General features: G+C 37.4%; 1 protein-coding gene across 2 annotated transcripts in view; it reads left to right on the forward strand.

Moving 5' to 3' along the window:
- The window catches only part of stat5a (signal transducer and activator of transcription 5a), a 74,731-nt gene that overhangs the window by 39,231 nt on the left and 11,272 nt on the right, over positions 1-24,228 (forward strand). The window contains exons 2-11 of one of the 2 annotated variants that reach the window (XM_038278304.1): positions 1,464-1,520; positions 11,873-12,016; positions 12,107-12,263; positions 14,137-14,226; positions 15,028-15,202; positions 17,787-17,917; positions 18,128-18,279; positions 18,551-18,706; positions 21,689-21,868; positions 22,450-22,537. In XM_038278304.1, coding sequence (XP_038134232.1) covers positions 11,886-12,016; positions 12,107-12,263; positions 14,137-14,226; positions 15,028-15,202; positions 17,787-17,917; positions 18,128-18,279; positions 18,551-18,706; positions 21,689-21,868; positions 22,450-22,537 — 1,260 coding nt within the window. In that variant the 5' untranslated portion in view covers positions 1,464-1,520; positions 11,873-11,885. The remainder of the gene's footprint in view (positions 1-1,463; positions 1,521-11,872; positions 12,017-12,106; positions 12,264-14,136; positions 14,227-15,027; positions 15,203-17,786; positions 17,918-18,127; positions 18,280-18,550; positions 18,707-21,688; positions 21,869-22,449; positions 22,538-24,228) is intronic. The other variant, XM_038278305.1, reaches the window with a different exon arrangement.

Raw genomic sequence — 24,228 nt, forward strand, 5'->3', positions numbered from 1 at the left:
AAATAGAATTTTTTCCCCAATCATTATGTACACAGATGTAATGGTTCAACAGAACGGTTGCCCTTCCATTAGCTTTGTCTTCTACAGATTGTTTTTTGTTGCCGTCAACTTGGTGTGCCCTCTTAATTTCTCCTTCCACTTTGCCCATTCTGTGTTTAGCTTTCACACCTTAAATTCTTTAAAATGATCAAACCTATGTAAACCAAAGCAATAAAAAACATGACCTTAGCAAAAATGTCCTCACTGTTGGACAATAGTTCATACCAAATGCATGAATTGCAGGACTAGAGACCTCATTAAGTCAAATACATTTGCATCCTAAATGCACATAGGAGCACTGATCCTTGATCCTTTGAGATTTTTTTGCTCCCAATGAATAAGTGCTTTTACATCCATGATGTTATTTGCACAGTTTCTTGCTAATATATTTTCCTTTGAACAATCAGTTGTTCTTTCACTCAAACACAGTCAGAGATGCGTATTCTGTGGGTTTCTAGTCACCTGACTATGTTGCACACTTAGTTTGATTTAATCTGAGTATGCCATTTTGGTAACCCCACATTATTTCTTTTGTTGTGATGTGGGTATTCCCATTACAGTACAGTTCACTCTATTTTTTTGACTGCTGTTTTCTGTAGTTCATGTCTTGGAACAAGTGTTTTCGTGATATGCAACCTCCAAAATAAATGAATACATCTTTTGTTGCTTATCTGTCAGGTAGACAGGCACAGGTTTATGGGCGCAAGGCAGGGTGCACTCTGGACATTGTTGGATAGCTGCATATGCTTCCATGTTAAGCTCCCTCTGGACCGGCCAGAATATTAGGTACAAGTATAAAAGCCGCATGAAGTATAAAAGCTGCAGATTTGGTGTCTGTGGGTCTCATTAACCTAGCAACATATAGGTGCGTCAGGCTTAACTGAGCCTTGCTAGTCATGTTTTTGGACTGTGGGAGGAAGTGAGATCCCATGCATAGGGAGAACATGCACAGCCAGGGAATCAAACCCCTAGTTGTTAGGTCATTGCTAACAACACAGTTCTGTTCTTTTAAAATTGAGATAATCTACAGTCCCCATTTCTGACATTTTTGCGGCTTTAGTTGTTTACCCACAAATGTCTGTTTAATTGCTGCATCTACTAAATTCACACATAATATGGTTTCAATGAATTTTCGAGTAGAAACCGCAGTCTTTGGAGGGATTTTGTTCATTTCATAAATCATTTCAGCTCATTGTGAAGATGTGGAGAGCTGAAATGAAAGAGTCCATTCACTGGACTTTCCCTTTCACCCTTTTCTTAACCTCCCCAGGCCTTTTGTTAAGGCTTTCTTCCCTGTGAGAAATAGACAGCTTCCTCAGAAGCACCCAAGGTTGACTCACTTCCTCCATTTGGTCTCTCTATCTCGTCTGTCTTTCTGTCTCTCGTTCTTTCTTTCTTGCTCTCTCACTTTCTATCTGTCTCAGGTTGGTGGCACTCCACTTTAGAGTTTCCTGCTGTTACATGGTAGCACAGACCTGAAGGTAAGCTTTTTTTCTTTTCATCCATGCCATATTGCAGAAGTTATCATGCACAGAGTGTGAAAAGCAAAAGATAGAGATGTAAGTTGGCTCGAAATCATTCAGGGTATTTGGAAACAATGGCTGGGAAAGATGCCATATATCCAGTTAGATATTAGAATGGAAGTATTTATGGTGAACGGCGTATTCCACCTAGACGTTTGATAGCAGTTAAGGTGTCAGACGTGTGTAAAGCAGTACAAATAAGTTTCTGTCTTCAACTCCCAGCAGTTCTTTGTGGGCATGAGTGTGTGATGCGAGGATGGTGCAGAAACAAAGCTACGCGCAGTGGGTGTCACAGAAAGAGCTGGTTGAAAGGTTTTATGCTCTTCCTGTTGGGTTCATCCTCCAATCAGCTGATAGCTCATGTGCTGATGCTTATTGCTGATTCCCTTGCAGATAAAATGTCAGTGTTGCACACAAAGTGCGAATATGTTTTACTGGGTTTTCATTTATTTAAACATTTTGAAGACTAAAACATGATCGTATAGATCAGCAGCTCTGTGTTGCTTTTTTTTTGTTTTCTATTTGGTGATTTCAATACCGTCAGCCTTTTATATCACTGCAGAGAAACTTGTACTCGCTTTTCTTTAAAAAAAAAATTTTTTTGCAACAAGAGGATTTTTAAGTGAATCAACCTGTTTATGAGCATCTTCATGAAATTTATATATAGAATTTGACATTGCCATTCAGAAAATCTTCTTTTCTGGGGAGTGGGGCCCTTTTAGGATATCTTGGATGAAATATTAATTCATCTATGGCTTCATTTGGTAGAAGGATCACCACTGAAAAGAAAAATGGTACACATGTCAGATTAAATAATAGTCTTTATACTTCAGCGATAGTATCAAGGTGTTACCTTATTCTATCTCTTATAATATATCCGTTGATTGTACTGTTCTTTTTACATCTCTTCGTTTTCTCCCTTTTATCTATTCTTTCTTTATTCTTTTCTCCTTTTTTTCTGTTTTTCCTTACCTGTACTACTTTTTTTTTAATTCCTTTATTTAACCAGGAAAAGTCCCATTGAGATTAACAATCTCTTTTTCAAGGGAGTCCTGGCCAAGACAGTGGCAAAAGATTACATTAAAATTTACATTACAGTTTACAATTACATCTATCTGTAATTAGAAATTCATAAAACAGTTACAAACCATAGATCTCATTTCCAAACCTTTGAGCAATCGTTTAAAATGTCCGATTGGAATCAAATCCTTCAACTTCCAGTCTTTCTGAAGATTGTTCCATGCTGTGGGGGCAGAGTACTGAAAAGCTGTCTTTACAGCTTCAGTGCGGACGCTAGCTACAGACAGAAGCAAAGAATCTTGAGAACGTAGAGAATACAGTCCAGCCGCTCTTGGTTGAATGTACTCACAGAGGTATGAGGGGAGCAGATGCAGAATACCCTTTTAAATCATCATATACCAGTGAGTGAGTCTACGAGTCTCTAATGCTGGCCAGCCCACACGTATGTAAAGTTCATAGTGGTGTGTGCGAGGCTTACAATTTGTGATAAATCGTAGAGAGGCATGGTAAACTATTAAATTTTTTTTAAAATTTTTAGAACTTGATCTGGGGCATTGATATAGATGGGGTCACCATAATCCAGAATGGGTAAAAACGTTGCAGCTACCAGTCTCTTCTTCGAATTAAAAGAGAAACAAAGCCTATTCCTAAAGAAGAAGCCAATTTTCAGTCTGAGTTTCTTGATCAATTGTTCAACATGAGGTTTAAAATTTAGACTTTCATCAATTAAAATTCCTAAATATTTAAAAGATTGAACCCTTTCTATCTCTGACCCATCCAAGGTTACATTGCAGTGTCCATAAAATCTGTAATACTCCCTGCATGAATAGTAATAAAGCTCTTTTTGTGTATAAATCAACCAGAACACTATATCAATAGCCACACTGATCCACTTGTGAAAGCAAAATCTGTTGGGCTCTTTTTTTTTGAGCCCAAAATCTGTTGGGCTCATCAAGACAATTATTCTTTTTGCCACATTGCCAGACAGGAAACTTAAAAAAAAAAAAAAAAAAAGCTGTCATATGTGGACGCACTCTATATACCATTTATATCCCATGCACCTTTTTCTTCCTTTGGCACATTCTTCTCCTTTAACTATTTAAGGTGATGTAAAGAGTACATTTTTCCACTGTGAGATCAATAAAGTCAATCAATCCATAAATCAATCAATTATTAATTGTGGTTAATTAGAGTCCCAAGTTCTAAGACCTAGCTAAGATAATCTTTTCTGTTATTTGGCAATGAAATTGTTTCTCAACTGTTCTTAAAATTCTCTAGATCAGGGAATAATGTGTTGCTTTTTGTGAACTTTTTTCCCACCCTGTGGTGTCAGACAGGTTCTATTTATGGTATTATTTTCACTTAATTGATTTAGTATGAAGAATCAGTGACCAACCCCTACCATGGAAGTGACATATTTTATTTAAAAACAGATCAAGAGGGGATCTTATTAAAATCTTGATTATTTTACCAACACAGTCATCTCTACTTTGAAAGAAAAGCTTATGTTAAGTATTTTTTATTGTTATGGCCATATTTAGGTGTTTTAAATGCAAAAGTAAAGGCAACACCAGAGTTAGCATCTGAGATGTGCCACTGACCTCCAAGATGGAAACATGTTAAAATACTTGATGTAAATTTGTCACAATAGCATAATATTGGAGGAAAGAATTAGGAATGGAAGGCTTTCAGAGATAACGATTTATATAATTATTCATTAAAGTAAATTATGTAATAATGCATTTTTTAGTGCTAATAGTTTCCATGAAAATCTAAAGAAAGTTACATGTCTTCAGCATTAATTAAGAGTTTTAGGAATGAAACAGTGATAAATCAGGCAATGCGGAGGAGCAATATTTACCTTTGTTTGCAAAAAAAATAAAAAATAAAGCACTTAAGCAAGTTCTGGCATCTTGTGGACATCAGATCTTCATTACAATTAAGACCTCTGTGCACATCTTCACCAGTGCTACTAGTAGTTGTGGGGGTTGCTTTGAATTGGCTGTGCTAGAAATGAATGGGTACATAACAGAACCAGCCACCGTTTGGGGCTGAACTCTGACATGGATTCCATAAATCAGCTTTCCAGGAGGTCATATTAGATAAAGAAAGGGTTGATAGAAAGGGTTTGTAGTAGATTAATTTATTTTCCAACTGGCTAATAACTCATTTGACAGAAAGTCATGTGTTGAAGTCATGGTCAGGAGAAGCTCCTTATGAAATTAAGTTGTTCTGTCATCTGCAGCAAAGCAGCTTTTTTCATACATGATTAGTAACCATGTGTAGGTTTTTATCAAACTCATGCTCTTAATTGTTGAACTTTGTTATTAAATGAACCGCATGTAAAGAAGAAGAAAATCGAACAAAACTAACGCAGAGTGAATAAATGGGAGGTCAGGATTTTGGAAATGAGCTGCTGAGAAACAAAAGTGAAAGAGATGTGTGAGACACAGTATCGCATTGGTTGGGAGGCTTAACTTCCTTCTTTGTTTGCTTGTCGGGTTATAGTAAAAAGGATATGTGTAGGTATGTTTGTGTGAAGTTTTTGTGCACAGGTATACAAAAGATGCACACATTGTCAGGCAGAACCACTGACACCACAAACACCTTTACTGTACTGTTCGTCGTCTCCCCTTGTTTTTTTTTTTTTTACATGTTTACCTTTTGCAGCTTATCTGTCATGTTCACAGGGGGAGGGGCCCAGGACATGGAGAGATACAACCATTTTGATTATAATAATAATAATTTTACTTTATTGATCTCACAATGGAGAAATTAACCTCTGCATATAATCAATCCCTTTGGGGACAGTGTGTCTTGCTCAGGAACCTAGAATGGAGGCAGTGGGGTTTGAAACGGGTATTTGCAACCTTTTCAGAGCACAAGCACACTACTCTACCCCACTAGGCCAGCACTCTCCCAAAACTAATGGCAGTTTAGTCTAAATGATCGCGCAGCAGTGTGTCGCAGTGAGCTTGTCAGTGTTGGGCACGTTACTTTGAAAAAGTAATTAGTTATAGTTACTAGTTACTTCTCCCAAAAAGTAACTGAGTTAGTAACTGAGTTACTCCACAATAAAAGTAACTAGTTACTAGTAAAAGTAACTATTGCGTTACTTTTGCGAGTGTATGAAATTAATAACTGGGGATGTCTAATTCTGAAATCCTGTGTTTGGGTTGTTATAGATACTGCAACGTAGCTCTATCTATCTATCTATCTATCTATCTATCTATCTATCCATCCATCCATCCATCCATCCATCCATCCATCCATCCATCCATCCATCCATCCATCCATCCATCCATCCATCCCCCTTTCTCCATATAGGCTAATGATCGTTCACGCTCTCCGTAGTTCCCCTGTGGCGCGAGCACAGGGCGACTGTTGCGCGCCTTTAGCGAGCATGCGCGTTTCCTGTCGCTTGCGCAGTGAATGGTGCCTCCGCGCTGTGCGGAGATGCAGGGGAAACCGTATCTGATGGGGAAACGCAGCTCGACGTAACACCAGTATTTCCATCTGGAAAGCGCTGTTTTGCCGCTGGAGTCATCCTCACTCTCCATCCTCCCCTCTCTCATGACGCGCGCACGAGTCCTATAATGAAAAAAGGTTCATTGTGCGACCTGAGTAATGTGCAGTAACTGCGTTATAGTTACAGTAAGAGTAATCATTTTGATTACTCGTTACTAAAAAAAGGTAGCGGCGTTAGTAACTCCGTTACTTTCAACGCCGGTACTCCCATCACTGGAGCTTGTTGCAGCTATTTTTGATTTATGCCCAATATTAAAGCTTGGTCTGCGCTATGTTATTCCACTCCACGACGCAAGAGGGACAATCACGAACTAGCAAGTTCATTCGACAACGGAGGGACTTGAGGGCAAAAAAGAGCGGGGATCCAAGTGGAAAAGGGTCCCAGCGTTCTCACACACCTCGCTCTTCTAACTGGTCCAAATTCACGAATCGTTTTCCGCTATGGCGGTCATACAAACAAAACAAGCCACTAAGGTACCAAAAAGAAATTATGCATAGTGTAGAGCGGATATAGATTTGACCAATCAGAGGCCTCCTGTCTGCGGCACTGTCAGCGGTCACCTACAATTTTGGAGAGGTGCAACAGGGTGTCTGCGACAGGGGTGGGCGCACATTTGCATTCACTGCGACACACACACAGATGATGTGGTTTCTGAGTATAAGTCAGCCTTAAGGCTTAATATGCTTGATATGCCCACGAGGTCTGTGCGATCAAATTACGTCATTAAACCTTCCACGCGCCACCGCCATTTGTCTAAACTGAACTCAACATTTCAAGCTTGACCATGACCTGGATGACTGAAAATCTTCACAGATATCTCTCGGAAGGAAATTATTCTCACTCTTTGATGACCAAAACGGCTGTATTTTCTGCTACTATATGTATTGTGTTGTGCTGTACTCCTGGAGCCGGCCAGAATATTAGGTACAAGTGTAAAAGCAGCATGAAGTATAAAAGCTGCAGACTTGCTGTCAGTGGGTCTCATTTAACATGCAAAATGTGCATGCGTCAAGCTTAACTGAGCCTTATCAGTCAAGTTTTTAGACTGTGTGAGGAAGAGAGAACCCATGCATGGGGAGAACATGCACACCTTGGAATTAAACCTTGGACTTGCTTTGCTGAAGGACATTGCTCAGAACACAGTTTTGTTCTTTTATAACGGAGATAGTCTACTGTTTGCATCTCTAAATTCTGTGTGGCTTTAAGTGTTTACCTAGACATATGTCTGTTTAATTGCTGCATCAAAAAAACTGCATTTATGGAAGAAGAAAATCAAACAAAACTAACGCAGAGTGTTTTAATGGGCGGTCCGGATTTCGGAAATAAGCTGCTGAGAAACAAAAGTGAAAGAGATGTGCGAGAGACACAGTATCGTATTGGTTTGGAGGCTTAACTTCCTTTTTTTTTTGCTTGTTGGGTTATAGTAAAGAAGCTATGTGTAGGTATGTTTGTGTGAAGTGTTTGTGCACAGGTATACAAAAGATGCACACATTGTCAGGCAGAACCACTGACACCACAAACACCTACAAATACACTGATGCGCACACAAACATGACAAATGTACACCACAAACTTCCCGCATACTCATTTCTCTCTGCCTTTTACTGACAGTGACTGGGCCACTTTTGAGAAGGGTGAGTGGGTGTGTTGACTGGAAACAAGCGAGATTGACCCAACACAATGCATTTCAACCTAGGGATAACTCGAGAACAATTTAAGCCTTAAGCATGTTCAGAGTGAAAACAGAGTGAAAAATAAGTGTTGCACAGAAACACTAATAGCTCGCTGTTATTGTTGAAGATGGAAAAATAAAACAGATTTAAGGAAGTTGTTTCTCATCAGGATGTTTTGTAATTCAAATTACGGATATAGTAAAAATTTTATGTGGATCTCCTCAAAAAATATCTATATCTATCTATAACATCTATATCTCTATGTTCTATTTTCATTTTTGTTTATTTAGAATTGTCTCTTTTTTGCAGACATTAGCAAACCCAGTTGCATCTCATACCAAACTGATGCAATCAGTAACTAGCTGCATACAGTGTGCTTTATGTGAAACATCTCAAATACCTGTAATTGCATGTTAGAAATGAAGCAAACTCTAAAAAATTTTTAATAAACTTAAGAACAGAGGCCTTTGACTGCCACAAAAAAAGTATTTTTCTTAGAGATCCAGCTGGAAGTCACTTCACAAGGTTAAAGTTAAAGGCACAGTGACAAATCCTTCAAACGAGGTAGAAAAATACTGCGGTTAATTGCCTCCACCTGATTTCTGGGAGGCAGGTGGTAAAAACCCTCAACCCAACTGCAAAAGACTTGATGGCAGCAACCACTGAGGTTTTGGTTTTCACAGTAAAGCTTGTAATAAATACTAAAGGGCTCCAAGCCTCAACTCTAAGATATACATCTTTAATGCCATAAAGGCAGAGGAAATGTCTGCTTCATTTTGCTTACAGCTATATCAGTCTGCCAGAGATGGTTTGGAGTTTTGTTTTGTGGAGTGATTATATAGGTTACTTGGTACTGATCCTTAAGATCTGTTCAAGCATTTTCTCTGTTCTATGAGCCTGGTTATAAGCCCTAGAATGAAACGACAGCTTTTCTTCCTTTTATGGTATGCTCATGAATATTTAGCTGAGCTGTCCGCTAATTGGTTGGTTTACAATGAGCGAAACTGCTAAGTAAAGACGCATCATAGCAACAAGCACTCACTCACTGAAACATTGAAATTGTTGATATGGTAGGCTGACCAGACGTCCCCTTTTTCACAGACATGTACTACTTTTAATACATAAAAAATAGTCTGTGGGGAAATTTCAAAATTTTGGTCCATTTTGGTCGCCTACAGTGCAGCACATAGTCGAAACACACCGGGCATTGGAACCGAGCCGTCAGCTCCGGGGCTGGTCCAGGAACCCTGGCGGACAGGGGCAGGGAGCCAGCGGGGGACGGAGCGACTGAGCCGGACCTGGTGATGGTAGCCTGGACACAGGCGGCACCGTGCTTCCCCCCGCCTGCCGCCCCTCTTCCGGCTGAGGACGAGCGGCTCATGGCTCTCCACTGAGGTCCGGTCCAGTCAACGGCCCAGTAGTCGACACTTCATACCCGCCCCCCTCGCTTGGGCCAGTGAACCAGTGGGCTGGTCTGTATGTCAATTTCGGGGAAAGACAAAAGTACAGGCCAGAACCAAATACGGCAACATCCCCGAGCTGATGTCAATTGAGACTTCGTTTGGATTCGCCCGTTTTATGGTGGAAGTTTAGAATTGTGAGATTTGCAGAGAAAGGAGGTGTCAATGGGGTTTGAACTTCTCTGTATGTCCATTTAACCCACCGAACTATTGTTATTCATCTATGACAATGTAAACTCGGTTTTGCATTGTATGACCCCTTTAAAGAACCATTCCAAAAAAAGAAAGTTAAAAACAATCCACCAACCAATCCAAAGTTGATTGTTTTTAATTTTCTGTTTTTGGAATGACTATGATCTGGATGACTGAGATCTTCACCAGTTTAAAGAACCATGTGTGACCTGTGATCATCAAGGTAGTTTTGCTATAGTCCCCTGTAACTTTAGCATCTTTTAAATTGGAGACCTACAGCTTGTAGAATAAAAAAAAAGGATTAAATCGGTTATCAGGAACTTATGGTAGAAAATTTCAAAGAAGAGAGAAATATGAAGCTTTAGTGTTTTTATAAGCATTCCTAATAATTTAAACAGGTTGAATTTCAAAAGAAGTTTTGGAAAATCCTAAAGTGACCTCTCTTGGGGTGCAATTTGAAGTTTTGCAATATAAACCTAATTTGCAATAGGTTTCTATGAGGTATATAAATCTCTTTGGTTACATCCTGATTTTCTCATGAGCTAACTTTGCGTAATTGTTTATGGCTTGATAAATATGTAACCAATTTATACTTAATTATAGCACTCTCCTAATTTTTTCAATAATTTTTAAGATTTAAAAAGCTTGACAAGGAGTGGGCAGAAATTGTATCAAGTATTTGGATCTAAGTAGTGGAATTTTTTTAAATTTTTAAGTATCTCTTGCTTTTTACATATTTAACACACGATTTAAGCACCAAATATTTGCAACATATAACGGTGCAGATAAGACTAAACTCACAAGCTATCTAAGCTTTTAATTTTTCTTGAAAAAAGGAAAAAATAAATAAAAAATCAGTCCAGTATGAACATTACTAAATGTGTTAATGATGTTTGCTGTTGCTTGCTCATTTTATGCTGTGTGTATATATGCCATGGAATTACCTTTTCTTAAAAAAAAAAAGATGTAGTTAAATCAATCATGGTTTTCATAGACTGCACCTTACAATCTGCACCTGCTTTCTGATAGATATAGAATAGTATAATTGATCTTAGTTGAATAATAAAACTTGGGTATTTTCAGCACATTGCATTATTGAATTTTAAGAACTAAAATTTGTGTTTCTTTCATCACACTGTCTCCTCGAGCTCAACAGGCCTCTTTAACAAGCAAACTCAATTTGATTCCTTAAGGACTCCTGCTGCACCTTGTAATGAGATATGTGACAACGTTCACAACCTTGTGTGTAAAGTGGATTTTATTCTATTAGCTATAACAGAATACATTTTTATATTAAGCAGGTGAAGCTGGGTAGCAATTGATATATAGCTCATAGATTTGGTCGTAGATGGGGAGATAAAGGACAAGCAACAAATTCAAAGGATAACAGAATAATGAAATGCTTTTTAAATAAAACATTATAAAACATTGCTGATGAAGATTCTCAGTCATCCAGGTCATAGTCATTCCGTAAAAGTTTAAAAAACTATCCACTGGAAACCAAGTCCAGTGGATAGTTTTTTTTATATTTTTACGGAATTATAAAACATTGTTTAACGTTCATAGAATGTTGGAGACAATAATAGTATATTCACTCATTGGGAGCGAAGATATGAACAAAAGGAACAATCAGATCCCTGATGTAAGATGGAGTTAGGGTATATAGGGCTCATAGAATTTTAAATTCTACTCTGGATTTAACAGGAAGTCCATTGGGGGAACTTGTCCATGGCATGGACTAGTTTCTCAGCATTGTCCCTGTGCAATAAATTTAGATTTTCTGTAATATCCTATAATAAAAATAAGGTTTTTTACACTATATTTCGAGGCTACCGGTAAGTTAATGCCTTCCAGAGGAAGTGACAATAAGTTCTATTTTGTCTGAATTCAAATGAATTATTTTGGGAAGGAGAATACTTACATTACATTTTGAAGGTTTCTAAAAAGTGGTAGTACATTTTGAGCAAAACCAATTAGGTCTAATGTCGGCATGAATATTAAAATCCCCCTGTATAATGACCTTGGCCAAAGACTATTCAGCCAGCACCTTATAGACCATCAAAAAAGTAAAAAAAAAAAAAAGTTTAACATATAATTTCTCCTTTAAAGCCAATTTTTTGTTTAAAACCTCAGTCTATTCTTAGTTCTGTGCTTTGAAAACCTGATTGAAAGGTTTTGCATGTAAATTGTACACTTTTTGTTTCAGAAACATTTAGGGTGTGTTGTAATATATAGGCTTTTTTTAATGTGTAAATGCGAAATCCGTCATTATTGCATACTTTATGTGCTTATTACTGCAGGTTTCATTTATACAGCTAGTTCAGCAAACTGTCAGTTTCCTAACTTTCTCTCTGTATTCAAATCGCACAAATGTGGCTAGTTTTTTTGCGTCATCAGGCCGATACTCTGTTTACTAACTAGTTGATTCCCTTGCAGCTTCAGGGTGTTGATGATGGCAGTGTGGATTCAGGCCCAGCAGCTTCAGGGAGATGCGCTTCACCAGATGCAATCACTGTATGGCCAGCACTTCCCCATTGAAGTGCGACATTATCTGTCCCAGTGGATAGAGAGCCAGCTCTGGTGAGTTTTGTTGGTATCCACTGCATCAAGAGTCATCAAACTACATGCATTCCACATTTATTCTATCTGCGTCTCTCTGTGTTTCATTAGGGATGCCATAGACCTGGAGAACCCACAGGAGGAGTTCAAAGCTAAACGTCTGCTGGATAGTCTGATACAAGAGCTGCAAAACAAGGCTGAGCACCAGGTTGGAGAAGATGGTTTCCTACTTAAAATCAAACTGGGTCACTACGCTAATCAACTCAAGGTAACTTTTGTTGTTGTTGCTGTTTTTCTGTTGAGTTATCCCTTCATTTCATATTGTTGAACCTAAACTTTCCCATGCCTTTTGGTCAAATTGATTATCTCGTTTGTCTCAAAGGTTAATCAAAGGTTTTTTGACTTTTTTGCTTTAAATGACAATTTTCTTGCCGCTTATGCTCTAAGAAGTTTAGAGCATAAGCTTGTGCAAATGTACATGCAGTGGATAAGCTTAAGTACAAAGCAGTTTTTTCATGAAGCCTTGAAGCTGAATATTCTTTCCTGTTTCTAAAAACTCTGACTCTCAGTTCCGATATTCATTTGTTGACATTTTTAAACTAGTTACTTCATCTTTAATCCTCAGCTTGTGCTCGTTCCCTAAGCGATGCAAGCTAAGAGAACTATTAAGATGGTTACATTCAAACTTTAGAAGTAAGTCAAACTTCTTTGAAGCTATTTGTAAAAGAAGAAATGGAAATAAAGTGTTAAACTTAGTATAGAGCTGTGTATTAAAAATTTTAAAGTCCCCACGAGAGGTTAAACAATGCTTAATAAAGACATATAAACTCTGCTAATGTAGTCTTACTATGTATGTAGAGTAAAACAAAAATATATAATCCTGGAGATAATGCCTTCCTCATTGTGCCATAGTGGATAAAACTATAGATTTGTTAAAGTCAGCAGATACAAGTATTGCTATTTACAATGTCAATATATTTGTGTGAAATTATCTATATTAGCTACAAACTAATCTCATGTGTTTAACCTGTGATCAGAATCTAAATATGTTCTTTAACATTAAGCATGGATTAGAAGGCTGAGTGAGCTATTTGAAGCGACGATATTACTTCGTCTGTAACTGCTGATATGATGGAGACATTTTAGATGTATTTAATGGTAGGGTGTGCAAACTTATACAAGCACAGCTGTATATTCATTTAGGAAAAAGGCAAATAGTTACCTGCAGAACTATAGAATTTGCCCTCCTACATTAGTGCATATATATATATATATATATATATATATATATATATATATATATATATATATATATATATATATATAAATAACGTCTGTACACCACAGTAAAAGTGTTTCATGTGATATGAAAGCACAAGGAGATTTAATAATTGATAATATATAATTTATTTTTTTTTAGGAGTACATTTTTTTTTTATTAATGCAAATGATATCTAGCTTTTGTTCAATAAATATAAAAGACAACAAAGTAAGGTTTCAAAACAATATTTGAGTTGCTTACAATGAAACAGGGGATAGGTGTTTATAAAGCAAAAGTGTTTCGCTCAGTTTCCCTCCTTGAAGTAGTTCCTAGAAAGAGTACACAATACACTTGGTGTTTTGAGAACAGGTTGTATCCACATGGAGGAAAACAAGAGAACAGACCAAGTGAGTTCTAAGGTAACCAACCAACACTGCTATTTATGATCGAAGTCCCTGCTCACTGAAAGGTTCCTGTGATTACCATTTTCTCAAGCCTGAAACCTGGCATGGAAATAAAGACGGATTTGCGTATTGATCTCTTAACCATGACACCATGCCTGCACTTTATACAGTAATTTTTAATCAGTTTATGTTTAGATGTTTATCATACTTATTTTTTAATAGCAATCTACTCACCAGTAGTTAAAATATCCCAGCGACTACTCACTAGTTTAATAAACAGTTGTAATTCCCGTCACTGAGGTGTGCCACACTGCGCTTCAAGGTGTTAATTGATTTTAGCATGTCTCCAGCATTCCCTCCAGAACTTAACAAGCTTCTTTGATGCTACTAAATTGGTGTGCCCTGTGAGCAGCGGCTGCTCGGCTCGTCGGGTGCTAACGGATCTTAACATGGCTCATGCTCTCCTTGTCTTTCAGAGCACGTATGACCGCTGTCCGCTGGAGCTGGTCCGATGTATCAAACACATCCTCTACACAGAGCAGAGGCTCATCAGAGAAGCAACAAATGTAAGTTGGATGTGGATGGCGTTTGAAGTGTGTTGCATATAAACACACAAACACCTCCACCAACTATTCATGCCACCTCCTGGACCAGACCTGACATTACTAAGTAAACAAACAACATAATGGTCCTCAATTCAGAAATTGGGTAATTGGATAACTGCTGTCTTTTTCTGCTGTTTGTCCAAAAAATAAAAGCAGATTTTATTTGGCTGGTTTAAAAGTGATTCCATAGTGCATTAGTTTATGTTTAGTTTTTATTTATGTTTTTGCTGAATCTCCTCTTTTGAATTTTACCATTGTAACGCTGCCTTATGAAGCAGTGCTTTTTCCGTTCACACCATGGCACCATGAGTTATAAAACCATGAAACTAGCAGTGCGTAAAAACATCTGACTCCTGCTAAGTCCTTTTCTGAATTGATTTTCATTCACATCGTGTTTTCTTCTTTTTGTGAAATTGACCGAAGGAAATTCACGCCACCAGGCACCGTGGTGCGCTCATGGCAAGCCAGACAGTACACGTGAATTTTCTCTCATCTCATTTTTCCACTGTTGCCTCTGTATTTTTTGTAGGCCACTGTGGAGTTCGTCATCAAACGCCCTAAATACAACATAGAAAAGTCAGCATCCTACCCTAAGGGCTCTAAAATAACAGCTCACCCATTTGTGTTAATAATCAAAGTAAACAAATCCCTCCTTCCACCTGGCAAGCGATTTAACATACGATGTGCAAAAGCAAACTTTTTCAGTCACAGATGTTTGGCTTCCTCATTCCTCCATCTCTGAGTTTCCCATGTTGTGTTTAGTCAAGCTCTCCAGTGGGCGGGATGATGGACAGTATGTCTCAGAAGTACCAGCAGATCAACCAAGGCTTCGAGGAGCTTCGCCTGCTCACCCAAGACACTGAGAACGACCTGCGTAAGCTCCAGCACAACCAGGAGTACTTTATCATCCAGTACCAAGAAAGCCTTCGGATCCAGGGTGAGACCAGAGGACATGCTTGTCAGCGTTGTTACTCAAAACTAATTACTAACATGCATAATGAGCAGCTGCAGGGTTGGTAATTAGTAAGAAATCTATAAATGTGTAGGTTGAACGGTGTGCAACATTTCTTTATTGACATTTACTCAATTAAAACTCGCAGGTCTTATAGGTGAGTTAGAATTACCAAATGTATTTCCGTGCCCTAGATGCAAGAAAAAATACAGATTCATTTCACCCATTTCACAAAACTCAGCGCTTTCCATTACTGTGGTTGTTATGCATAAAATCCCAGATCATGGTGCTACAGTTTAAAAACCTTGAAAAATAATCAAACAGAGAATGTGAAGAGAGAGAAGGAGATAAGCATGGAGCAATGGTCCTAAGCTCTGGCATGAAAATCCTGGGTGGCTTTGACAAGAGTCGATAGCCTCCCTGGATGGGGCACCTACTCTAATGCTGCACCCAACCATCATTGGATGGGGGGGACCCTGAGTTAAGAAAAAACAGCTCTTCCAGAAGCATAAGCATTCAGAGTAAAGTTTTCATTCAAAGTAAATAAAGCTCACACTTTCAGGCACATGTTCTGTGGTCTGATAAACAGAGATTTTTTTTTTTATAATCGGCATAGTTCCAGTACATCTGTATGTCATGGGCATGTTTAGCTGCATTAGGGTTTTGCGCACTTCCCAAAGCAGATGTTACCATGGGGAAAAATCATCATCATGTGAAAATAATGAAGCAACGTCTCAAGACCTCAGCCAAGAAGTCAACATTCAGTTACAAATGTTTCCTCTAAATGGATGACAGCTCTTCAGATCAGCTATTTTAACAGTGATTTCGAGCTTTAAAGGTGTCTACAAGCAAGGAGTCACATAACCCTGACTTAGACCATTTTGTTTAGAAGGAATTGGCCAACATTCTGGGGCATTTAAAGCCCTATTCTGATGGCTTTAATTTTACCATGGGACCACATAATTTGTTAAACAATAATTCCCCCTCAAATTACCTTCTTTATTTTTCTGATCTCTAAGGTCATGCAATTATACTGATCCAATGTGGACCACATATTGGCATCTCTGTGATTTAGACAGAAATATTCGGTGCTGCTATACATTGTGTCGATTTTGTGTCCTGCGCACATTTTTACTTGTTTTAGCAAAGAATAGAGAATGTATTGGAGTGTTTGGAAGATGTTTAGGATCCCTGTCTAGTAAAATTGTACATTTTTACTTGCTTTAAGTTAAGAATAGAGGATGCATTCGAATGTTTAGAAGATCTTTTGGGTCCCTGGCTAGTAAAATCTGACATTTTTACTTGCTTTTAGCAAAGAATAGAGGACATATTGGAGTTTTTAGAAGATCTTTTGGGTCCCTGGCTAGTAAATTTGGACATTTTTACTTGCTTTTAGCAAAGAATATAGGACATATTGGAGTTTTTAGAAGATCTTTTGGGTCTTTGGCTAGTAAATTGTGACATTTTTACTTGCTTTTGGCAAAGAATAAAGGATGTATTAGAGTGTTTAGAAGATCTTTTGGGTCCCTGGTAGTAAAATCTGACATTTTTACTTGCTTTTAGCAAAGAATAGAGAACATATTGGAGTTTTTAGAAGATCTTTTGGGTCCCTAGCTAGTAAACTTGGATTGGTTTTGTGCAGCATAAAAAAAAGGGTTAAGGGAAGCAACAATATCTACAAATAAAAGCAAATGTGATAAATTGTTGCATTCATTATTGGGTCTATATGTCCTTAAGTTAAGAATAGTTAAACATTTAATTCAGAGATATTTATTAAAGTCCTTTACCTGTTTTCATTTTAAGAACATCATATGCAGGGTAGTTAGCGCTGTGACAAGGGTTCAAGCCCTGCTTTCTTTACAATTTAAACCCTGTTCAATGCGGGACATTATTTGAAATTGTGGGATACCAGGACAGAGGTGAAAAATGTGACACATAGGCTACAGTGGTGAATCGCAGGTGGATCACAGCATGCAATGCACTTTAGCTGGCTTGTGCTTTCTGTGGAGTCACAGGGCTCTGAACTACATGCAGCACTTAAGCATCATTTCCACACAGATCATGTCTGTAAATTTCAGAAAAATCACAGCCTAAGCTCCGCTGTGCAAATGCATTGAATAAAAGCAATAATTTATTTATTAGATTGGGTCCTTAGATAGTGCTTATGCTGTTTGTATATGGGTCAAGACATTTGACAGATATAAAAACATAACTTTGAAATACTTAGGGAAATGTTTGTAACAAAGTAAGAAGAATAGTTCTTATTTTGGCATGTTACTAAATAGATGTCATTTTGGTAATCCTAAGTGACTCTAAACTAACAGCTGTTAGCTTAATTTAATTCCATAGAGTGAGTGTGGGGGGGGCTTTCATAACATATTTCATAACAACTTTTTTCATGAGGGCCAGAGTACAATGGAATTCTCAAGGTCTGCACTTCCCTAAAGGGACGACTTTGGAGTAAGCTATTATGGCTCAAAGACTATAACATATGCTGTATTTGCACAGGTTAAAAAAAATCTTTCTCCTCTCTTTTGATCAGTGTTTAACTTGTCCACACCCTCAACAGCTCAGCTGTCCAGCCTTGCCACTCTGCCCCCTTCTGACCGGCAGCTGCGGGAACCCGCCCTCCTCAGCAAGAGAGCTACCGTGGAGGCATGGTTGACAAGAGAAGCCAACACACTACAGAAATACCGCCTGGTGAGAAAGCCTCAGTAAAAGTACTCCATATTTGTCTTTTCAGTTACGCATCTGTAAAGCAGATGAATTAAATTTGTTATAGCCTCTTTGGCATCCATCTAAGGAGTGGCCTTCCATCAGCCAGAGCGGGCCTTTGCACCAAAAGACAACGATACATTTGATTGAGTTTATTGTGATAGTTTGCATTTGTTTTGACTGCTTTATGTACAGGACCTGGCAGAGAAGCATCAGAAAACACTGCAGCTGTTGCGAAAGCAGCAGACCATCATTCTGGATGACGAGCTGATCCAGTGGAAGAGACGGCAACAGCTGGCAGGCAACGGGGGCCCGCCGGAGGGGGGCCTGGACATCCTTCAGTCCTGGTGAGTTCTTTCCCATCTCCCGCTAAGAACACAGCCACTAGAATCCTTCAAACAGCATGAAATTACGGGTTTATTAGCCTCCAACAGGCTTCCTCTGGGCTTACCTCTGAAGCTTTTAATAAAAGACATACAAAGTGTGTATTCACAGGCTGCCATTTCTTATATATTGACTCAGGAGTTCTTATGTTTAACCTATGTTTAATGAGTTTTAGTAGAGGGAGTGTTCTCTGATTATGAAAGTATTAAATCATTGCAATTATTCTTTTGTCAGGTGTGAGAAGCTTGCAGAGACTATTTGGCAAAACAGGCAGCAGATTCGGCGGGCCGAGCACCTGAGGCAGCAGCTGCCCATCCCCGGACCTATCGAAGAACTCCTCAATGAACTCAACAGCACAATCACAGATATCATCTCAGCTTTGGTCACGAGGTGAGCATTCTTTTGGACTTCTTCTAACTATTTTTTGTTAACACTTAAATGTTTTAGATCATAGAATTAATTTAAACAACATGAAAACCTAAATAAATCAGGGGGCGGTTACTTTATGTTGCAGTCAGTGTCTTCATTGTTAACTCTACACACATAGGAAACAATGTGGGTTTACAAATACAGTAGCTTTCCATTTCTTCCCTGCTCTTTTGTTAGTTTTATGTTGTTTTGATTGACAGTTATTTTGTTGCATGACAATAAACTACATAGCTTATTACAGGTTCCCTTACAGGCTACACACTCTATGCTGATGTATATTATATATAATTTACAAGCCTATATTTTTTAATAAAATATGAACTGAGGAGTTGAAAGTGTGCCAGACTGTTAAGAACTCTCAGGCTGGCTTTAGTTTTGTGCCTTCTTTTCACAATTGAACTGATGCTTTATTTTATCACAGTTTCTAACAGGAAAGGAGATGATTAATGTTTACCTTGGACTTTACTTCAATGTTACTATTTTTTTTTACCTTTGCACTCCATATTAATATCTTATTGCTTAAAATAGTATACAATGGCTGTTCAAATAGACAAGAAAATAAAGAAATAAATGTCTAATTATTACAAAATCAGTATCAAAATATTTCCATTGATATTGTATCAAATAAATCTTAAATTGACCTGTAACTCAAAAAATCGCAATTGAGTTCATTTTTGAAATCTCAATAAATTTTTTTTTTTTCAAAATAAGTGCATTTCTTTCTGAATTGAGGAGGTATGTGAGACACTTTCCCAATTGAACGAGACAAATTACATTTAAAGTAAAAAAAAAATAAAAACAATTTCATTATCTTATTTCAAGTGCATGTTATCTTTTTTTTTTTTTACTTTATTTTATAGATCTTTTACAGGTATACAACAAAGACATGACAATGATTAATGTCCTTTAGTGAATCCTTTAGCATTTGTCACAAAAAAAAACAACAAAAAAAAAGCATTAGACAAACAATAAATAATATTATATAAAAATAATTTGTTCATTTACACTTTGGACATACTGAAAGTAAAAAAAATAAAAACACACTTTATGGAGTTTCAACCAGTCAAATAGGAGTGTCCACACCTTTATTCGTAACAAATGAGATAAAGTAGAACAAAAAAAAAGAGGGGAAGATAGGAGTTCTTTATCGCTTCAGTTGTTCTAAAATGGGTTTCCAAATTTTGTAATATTTTTGAGGACAGTTTATTAAATCAAATCTAATTTTTTCTATGTGCAAGACTCCTGTAAATTCCTTGATCCAAGATTCAAAATTAGGTGGTCTGTCAGCCTTCCACTGCTTTAATATGCATCTTTTAGCAATCATCATGCCATAGGAGACCACTGTTGTTACATCATGACCCAATTTGTTAAGAGTGTCCGAGACACCAAAGAGGGCTGTTTCTGGATCGGGTTTTATGTTAACTTTAAGTGCATATTATCTAATTATCTTATTGTAAGAGTAAAAAAACTAATTCCATTGGCAAATCATATTATTTTCTACTCAAATTAAGGTTAAATACCCTTAAGAAATGTTTACTTATTTTGCGATTGTTTTTCAGTGCAGCCCTACTTGTCAGATTGGTAGCTGTTGGCTACCTTCACTCTCATCTCTGGTTGAATTTCTGTCAGTATTGTAGATTGGTATTTGTGCATTGACCCTGCATTGGGTTCTGCATCTGTTTATGTAATTTCCTGGTTATCCAGACCGGGCATTAATCTAACATGATGTGAAACTTTGTGTAAAGAGCGTGTTACAAAAAGTTAAAACATAAATTACCTGTAAGGAGCAAAGCAGCTTTTCACTACACTGCAAATACATTGTAAATGCATCACAATTAAAAAGTGATGGTACCCTGGAAGAGTCAACACTTTTCCATTATAGTATGCTAAGATAAAGAATGGAAGATGAATGCACCTAAAGAGGTCTGCAGAGGCATTGTGGTTAAAAAGACACATACAACTTGTTTCGGTCCATTATTGTACTCCCCAAAGGCCCATCTGCCAGGATGACTTTGCCTTTCCGTGCATCTGAGTGAGAGTATGCTAAAGTTTTTGACAGCATCTTCTGCAACTGTCTTATGAGATAGTCCCCACAGGTAGTGATAACACACAGAGAAGTCGTGTCATTGTCACAGCAATTTATGACTCGCTACAGACAAGTCTGTTACCAGATAGTAATGCACTGCTTCTCTGGCAACATCCTCTTTAGAATCCCCTAAAATCTTCTGAGGTTTCACGCTGTCAAATGGAGATAGCTGCCTTCCTATCGCTACTTATCTCACCTGCACATCAGAAGGATTATAGACTCCTAACAACATAATCATTTTACTCACGCTCCCTTTGGACCTGCAGAATTGTGCTGTTGCTTATATCTTATTCTGTCTGCCTTTTTATTGTATGTGTTTGTGTTTCCTCATAGATAGATTATCTTGACAGAAATATCTCAAGAGACGCTATTGTTGGGCGATTGAAGCGGTGTAACTAAGATGACCTTTATTTTGTGTTTTCATCCTCAAGGGGACTGCACAAAGGATGCAGAGTTTATTTAAAATTTAAACAGAGATCTTAAGATTTATAAACATGACTGCATTAAAAGTGAATAAATTGGAAATTTGTAAAAATGATTTTTGTTGCAGATGGCCTTGGTTAAACGTTACCATTAGAGCTACTTTATAAAAGGGAAAGAAAATTGATAATTAAACCTGCTAAGACACATTGATGACATAAAGATGTCCAAGCATGTCTAATTTAAAATTATTATCTTTTAAAATACAAATAAATAAGAGGAAATCACAGTGTCTGCAGCAACAAAATTAATTTGAAACTTTAACAATTCTCATTTTAACTGCATTAGAGTTGGCTGTAGTAAAGGGAATCAAGCAGATAAATATTGCTTTGCTTTGTTTTTAACTTCCTGTTTCTTTCTTTCTCCTCTTCTCAAAGTACCTTCATCATTGAGAAACAACCACCCCAGGTTCTGAAGACCCAAACCAAGTTTGCCGCCACAGTACGCCTCCTAGTGGGAGGGAAGTTGAACGTGCACATGAACCCTCCTCAGGTCAAAGCCACCATAATTAGTGAGCAGCAAGCCAAGGCCTTGCTGAAAAATGAAAACACAAGGAAGTACGTTCTCAGTACTCTTTTTCTCTCTATGCAAATTTAAAACACAAAAAGAAACACATTAGTTTGTCCATTTTGGTAACAGACAGATTGTTTTTGGGGTTCCATGATGCTTCATAAGATGTTTCAGGCTCTCCCATAGAGATCAATAAATATGAGTTTGTTTGGAATGAGTTTTCTGGTTTCACAGCTTAGCACAGAGACATGACTGGAACTTGAAAAATGCCTCAGAGGAATCTGTGGTGTAGATACAGAATCTGTTTTTAGCCTTTTTCACAGTCTCTCTCCTGATTTTTAACAAATCTCTCTGATCTCTAGGTCAGCTTGGCAGCTAGGGGCAAAAATTGAAAATCAATTGAAGAGTTGAATCATCGTTGGCCATAAGCCTCGTGCTCAAACACAAGTTTTTCTTTGTTCTTAGCAGCATAAGATGGTTACGATGATAGCGGCATATTCTAATTAAAACAGGAGAAACATCATTCTTGGAAAACAGAAAGATGAAAGCACTCCAGCTCTCAGCACATGTGTCCATCACATTAGACAGAAGAGATAATTTACTCCCTCCTTAATTGACTGTGTTCCAGTGAGAGCAGTGGAGAAATTCTTAACAATAACTGTGTGATGGAGTACCACCAGACTACAGGCACTCTCAGCGCACACTTCAGAAACATGGTAAGTGGGGCTTCGCTATCTAAATGGGACGATAATTTTTTAAATATGGAATCACGGGAAAGTGATTTACCCTGCTTCATGCTCTCATTGTGCAACTCAAAGCATTTAAACCACCCCCACACCCTGTTTTCTGTTTTATGTGCATAAATAATTAACTCAGTTGAGAATAGTTAATTGTTTATAGGTTATTACTTAGGAGCATACCTTGAAATACAGGTGTGTTTTTTCTCCCTTCCACCCCAAGTTTACAAGTGAAATCTATTTGAAAGATAAATCATAGAAACCAGAACAAACTGATCCAGGCAGATCCGGCCTTCTCACTTTCTTCGATACCAATCTTGTTAAGAGCTTGAGAGAGGTGTGGGAACAAAGATGTGCCCCACCCTTAACCCACAGCACCCATATGATGTTTTGTCATCAGCTTGTCACTAAAAACAGCAAAACACACCCTGAAGTGTCATCTCTTAACAAGTGAAAACTGTTTTCATTGGACTAGGTGGATGTACAAAATATTAGCCGGGTTGGTTTTGAAGTGTGACACTCAGCTACAGTACAAAGAAAGTACTCCCTATATTAAGAGTTCTGTATATTGATCCATACCGACTACATCACAAACCCAGATCACTCTTTTATTACCTGGAATGTCACTTGTTCTGAAGTGTTTGTCCTGATATTTTGTCTCTACTTTAGTCTTACTGGCGTCTACAACAAAAATCATTCTTATACATATGTTTAAATCTAAGTTACGTGAACAAGGTGTCTAACTGTGGATTTATAGATGTCCTTCTTCTTTCAAATCTCCATTTAGGGGACTTCCAATTATGTCTGAAATGTAATAAAAAACTAAAGTAAAATCCCTGGAAGTATTTCAGGGAAGGAAGCTGGCAGCAGTATAAGTGCTGCTAAAGTTAAGAGGAGTTAAGTTAAATAACCTGGTATTTTGCTTATAAGATCCTTCTGATAATTACATTAAGCCCATGTTAGATGTCTGAGAAATCATTTAGTCCTCCTTTCATATCCTTTTATTTCTTATAAAAGTGTGCATTAGAATTTGGCTTTTTTGTATGCCCATTTATGTGGCTGTAGCCAGAGGTGTCAAGGAACAAAGTAGAATAACTTTGTTACCTTACTTTAGTCAAAATTCTGGCTATCTATACTTTACTGGAGTAATTATTTTTAAGACAACTTTTTACTTCTACTCATTACATGTTTTGCAATTATTTCTAATTTCTACACCTTAAATTTAAAAAATTGACTTGTTTGTTCTCTTCCACTTAATCTAATTTCCCGTTATGAGCTGTTAGTATAAAAAAAAAAAAAAAAAACATAAAATAATTAAATTCATTCAGACAATTAGTTTCTTTGTGGTTGGACTCGTTATAGCACCAAAATAAATAGTTGTTCAAAATGATGTAAAGTTAAATTTGACAGTTTCCATTAGTTATAAAACTAAAAATAAATTATAGAAAAAGTTTCCTTTAATACAGTTGTGCAGTAACCGGTATAGGGTTGAAAGCATTTGTCTAGAACATTGTTTCCTGCATTACTTTACTTTTATACTTATACTAGTATTTTTGAAAATACTTTATTGTACTTCTACACTTTTACTTGAGTAAAAAAGCTTAAGTTAATATTCTTAATTCAACAAATGTGTTTTTAAACTGTAGGATTTATAATTCTACTTGAGAGAG

The sequence above is a fragment of the Cyprinodon tularosa genome, unplaced genomic scaffold, assembly GCF_016077235.1.
Source record: "Cyprinodon tularosa strain WSP-4 unplaced genomic scaffold, ASM1607723v1 ctg14, whole genome shotgun sequence".
In the NCBI taxonomy this organism is placed as follows: Eukaryota; Metazoa; Chordata; class Actinopteri; order Cyprinodontiformes; family Cyprinodontidae; genus Cyprinodon; species Cyprinodon tularosa.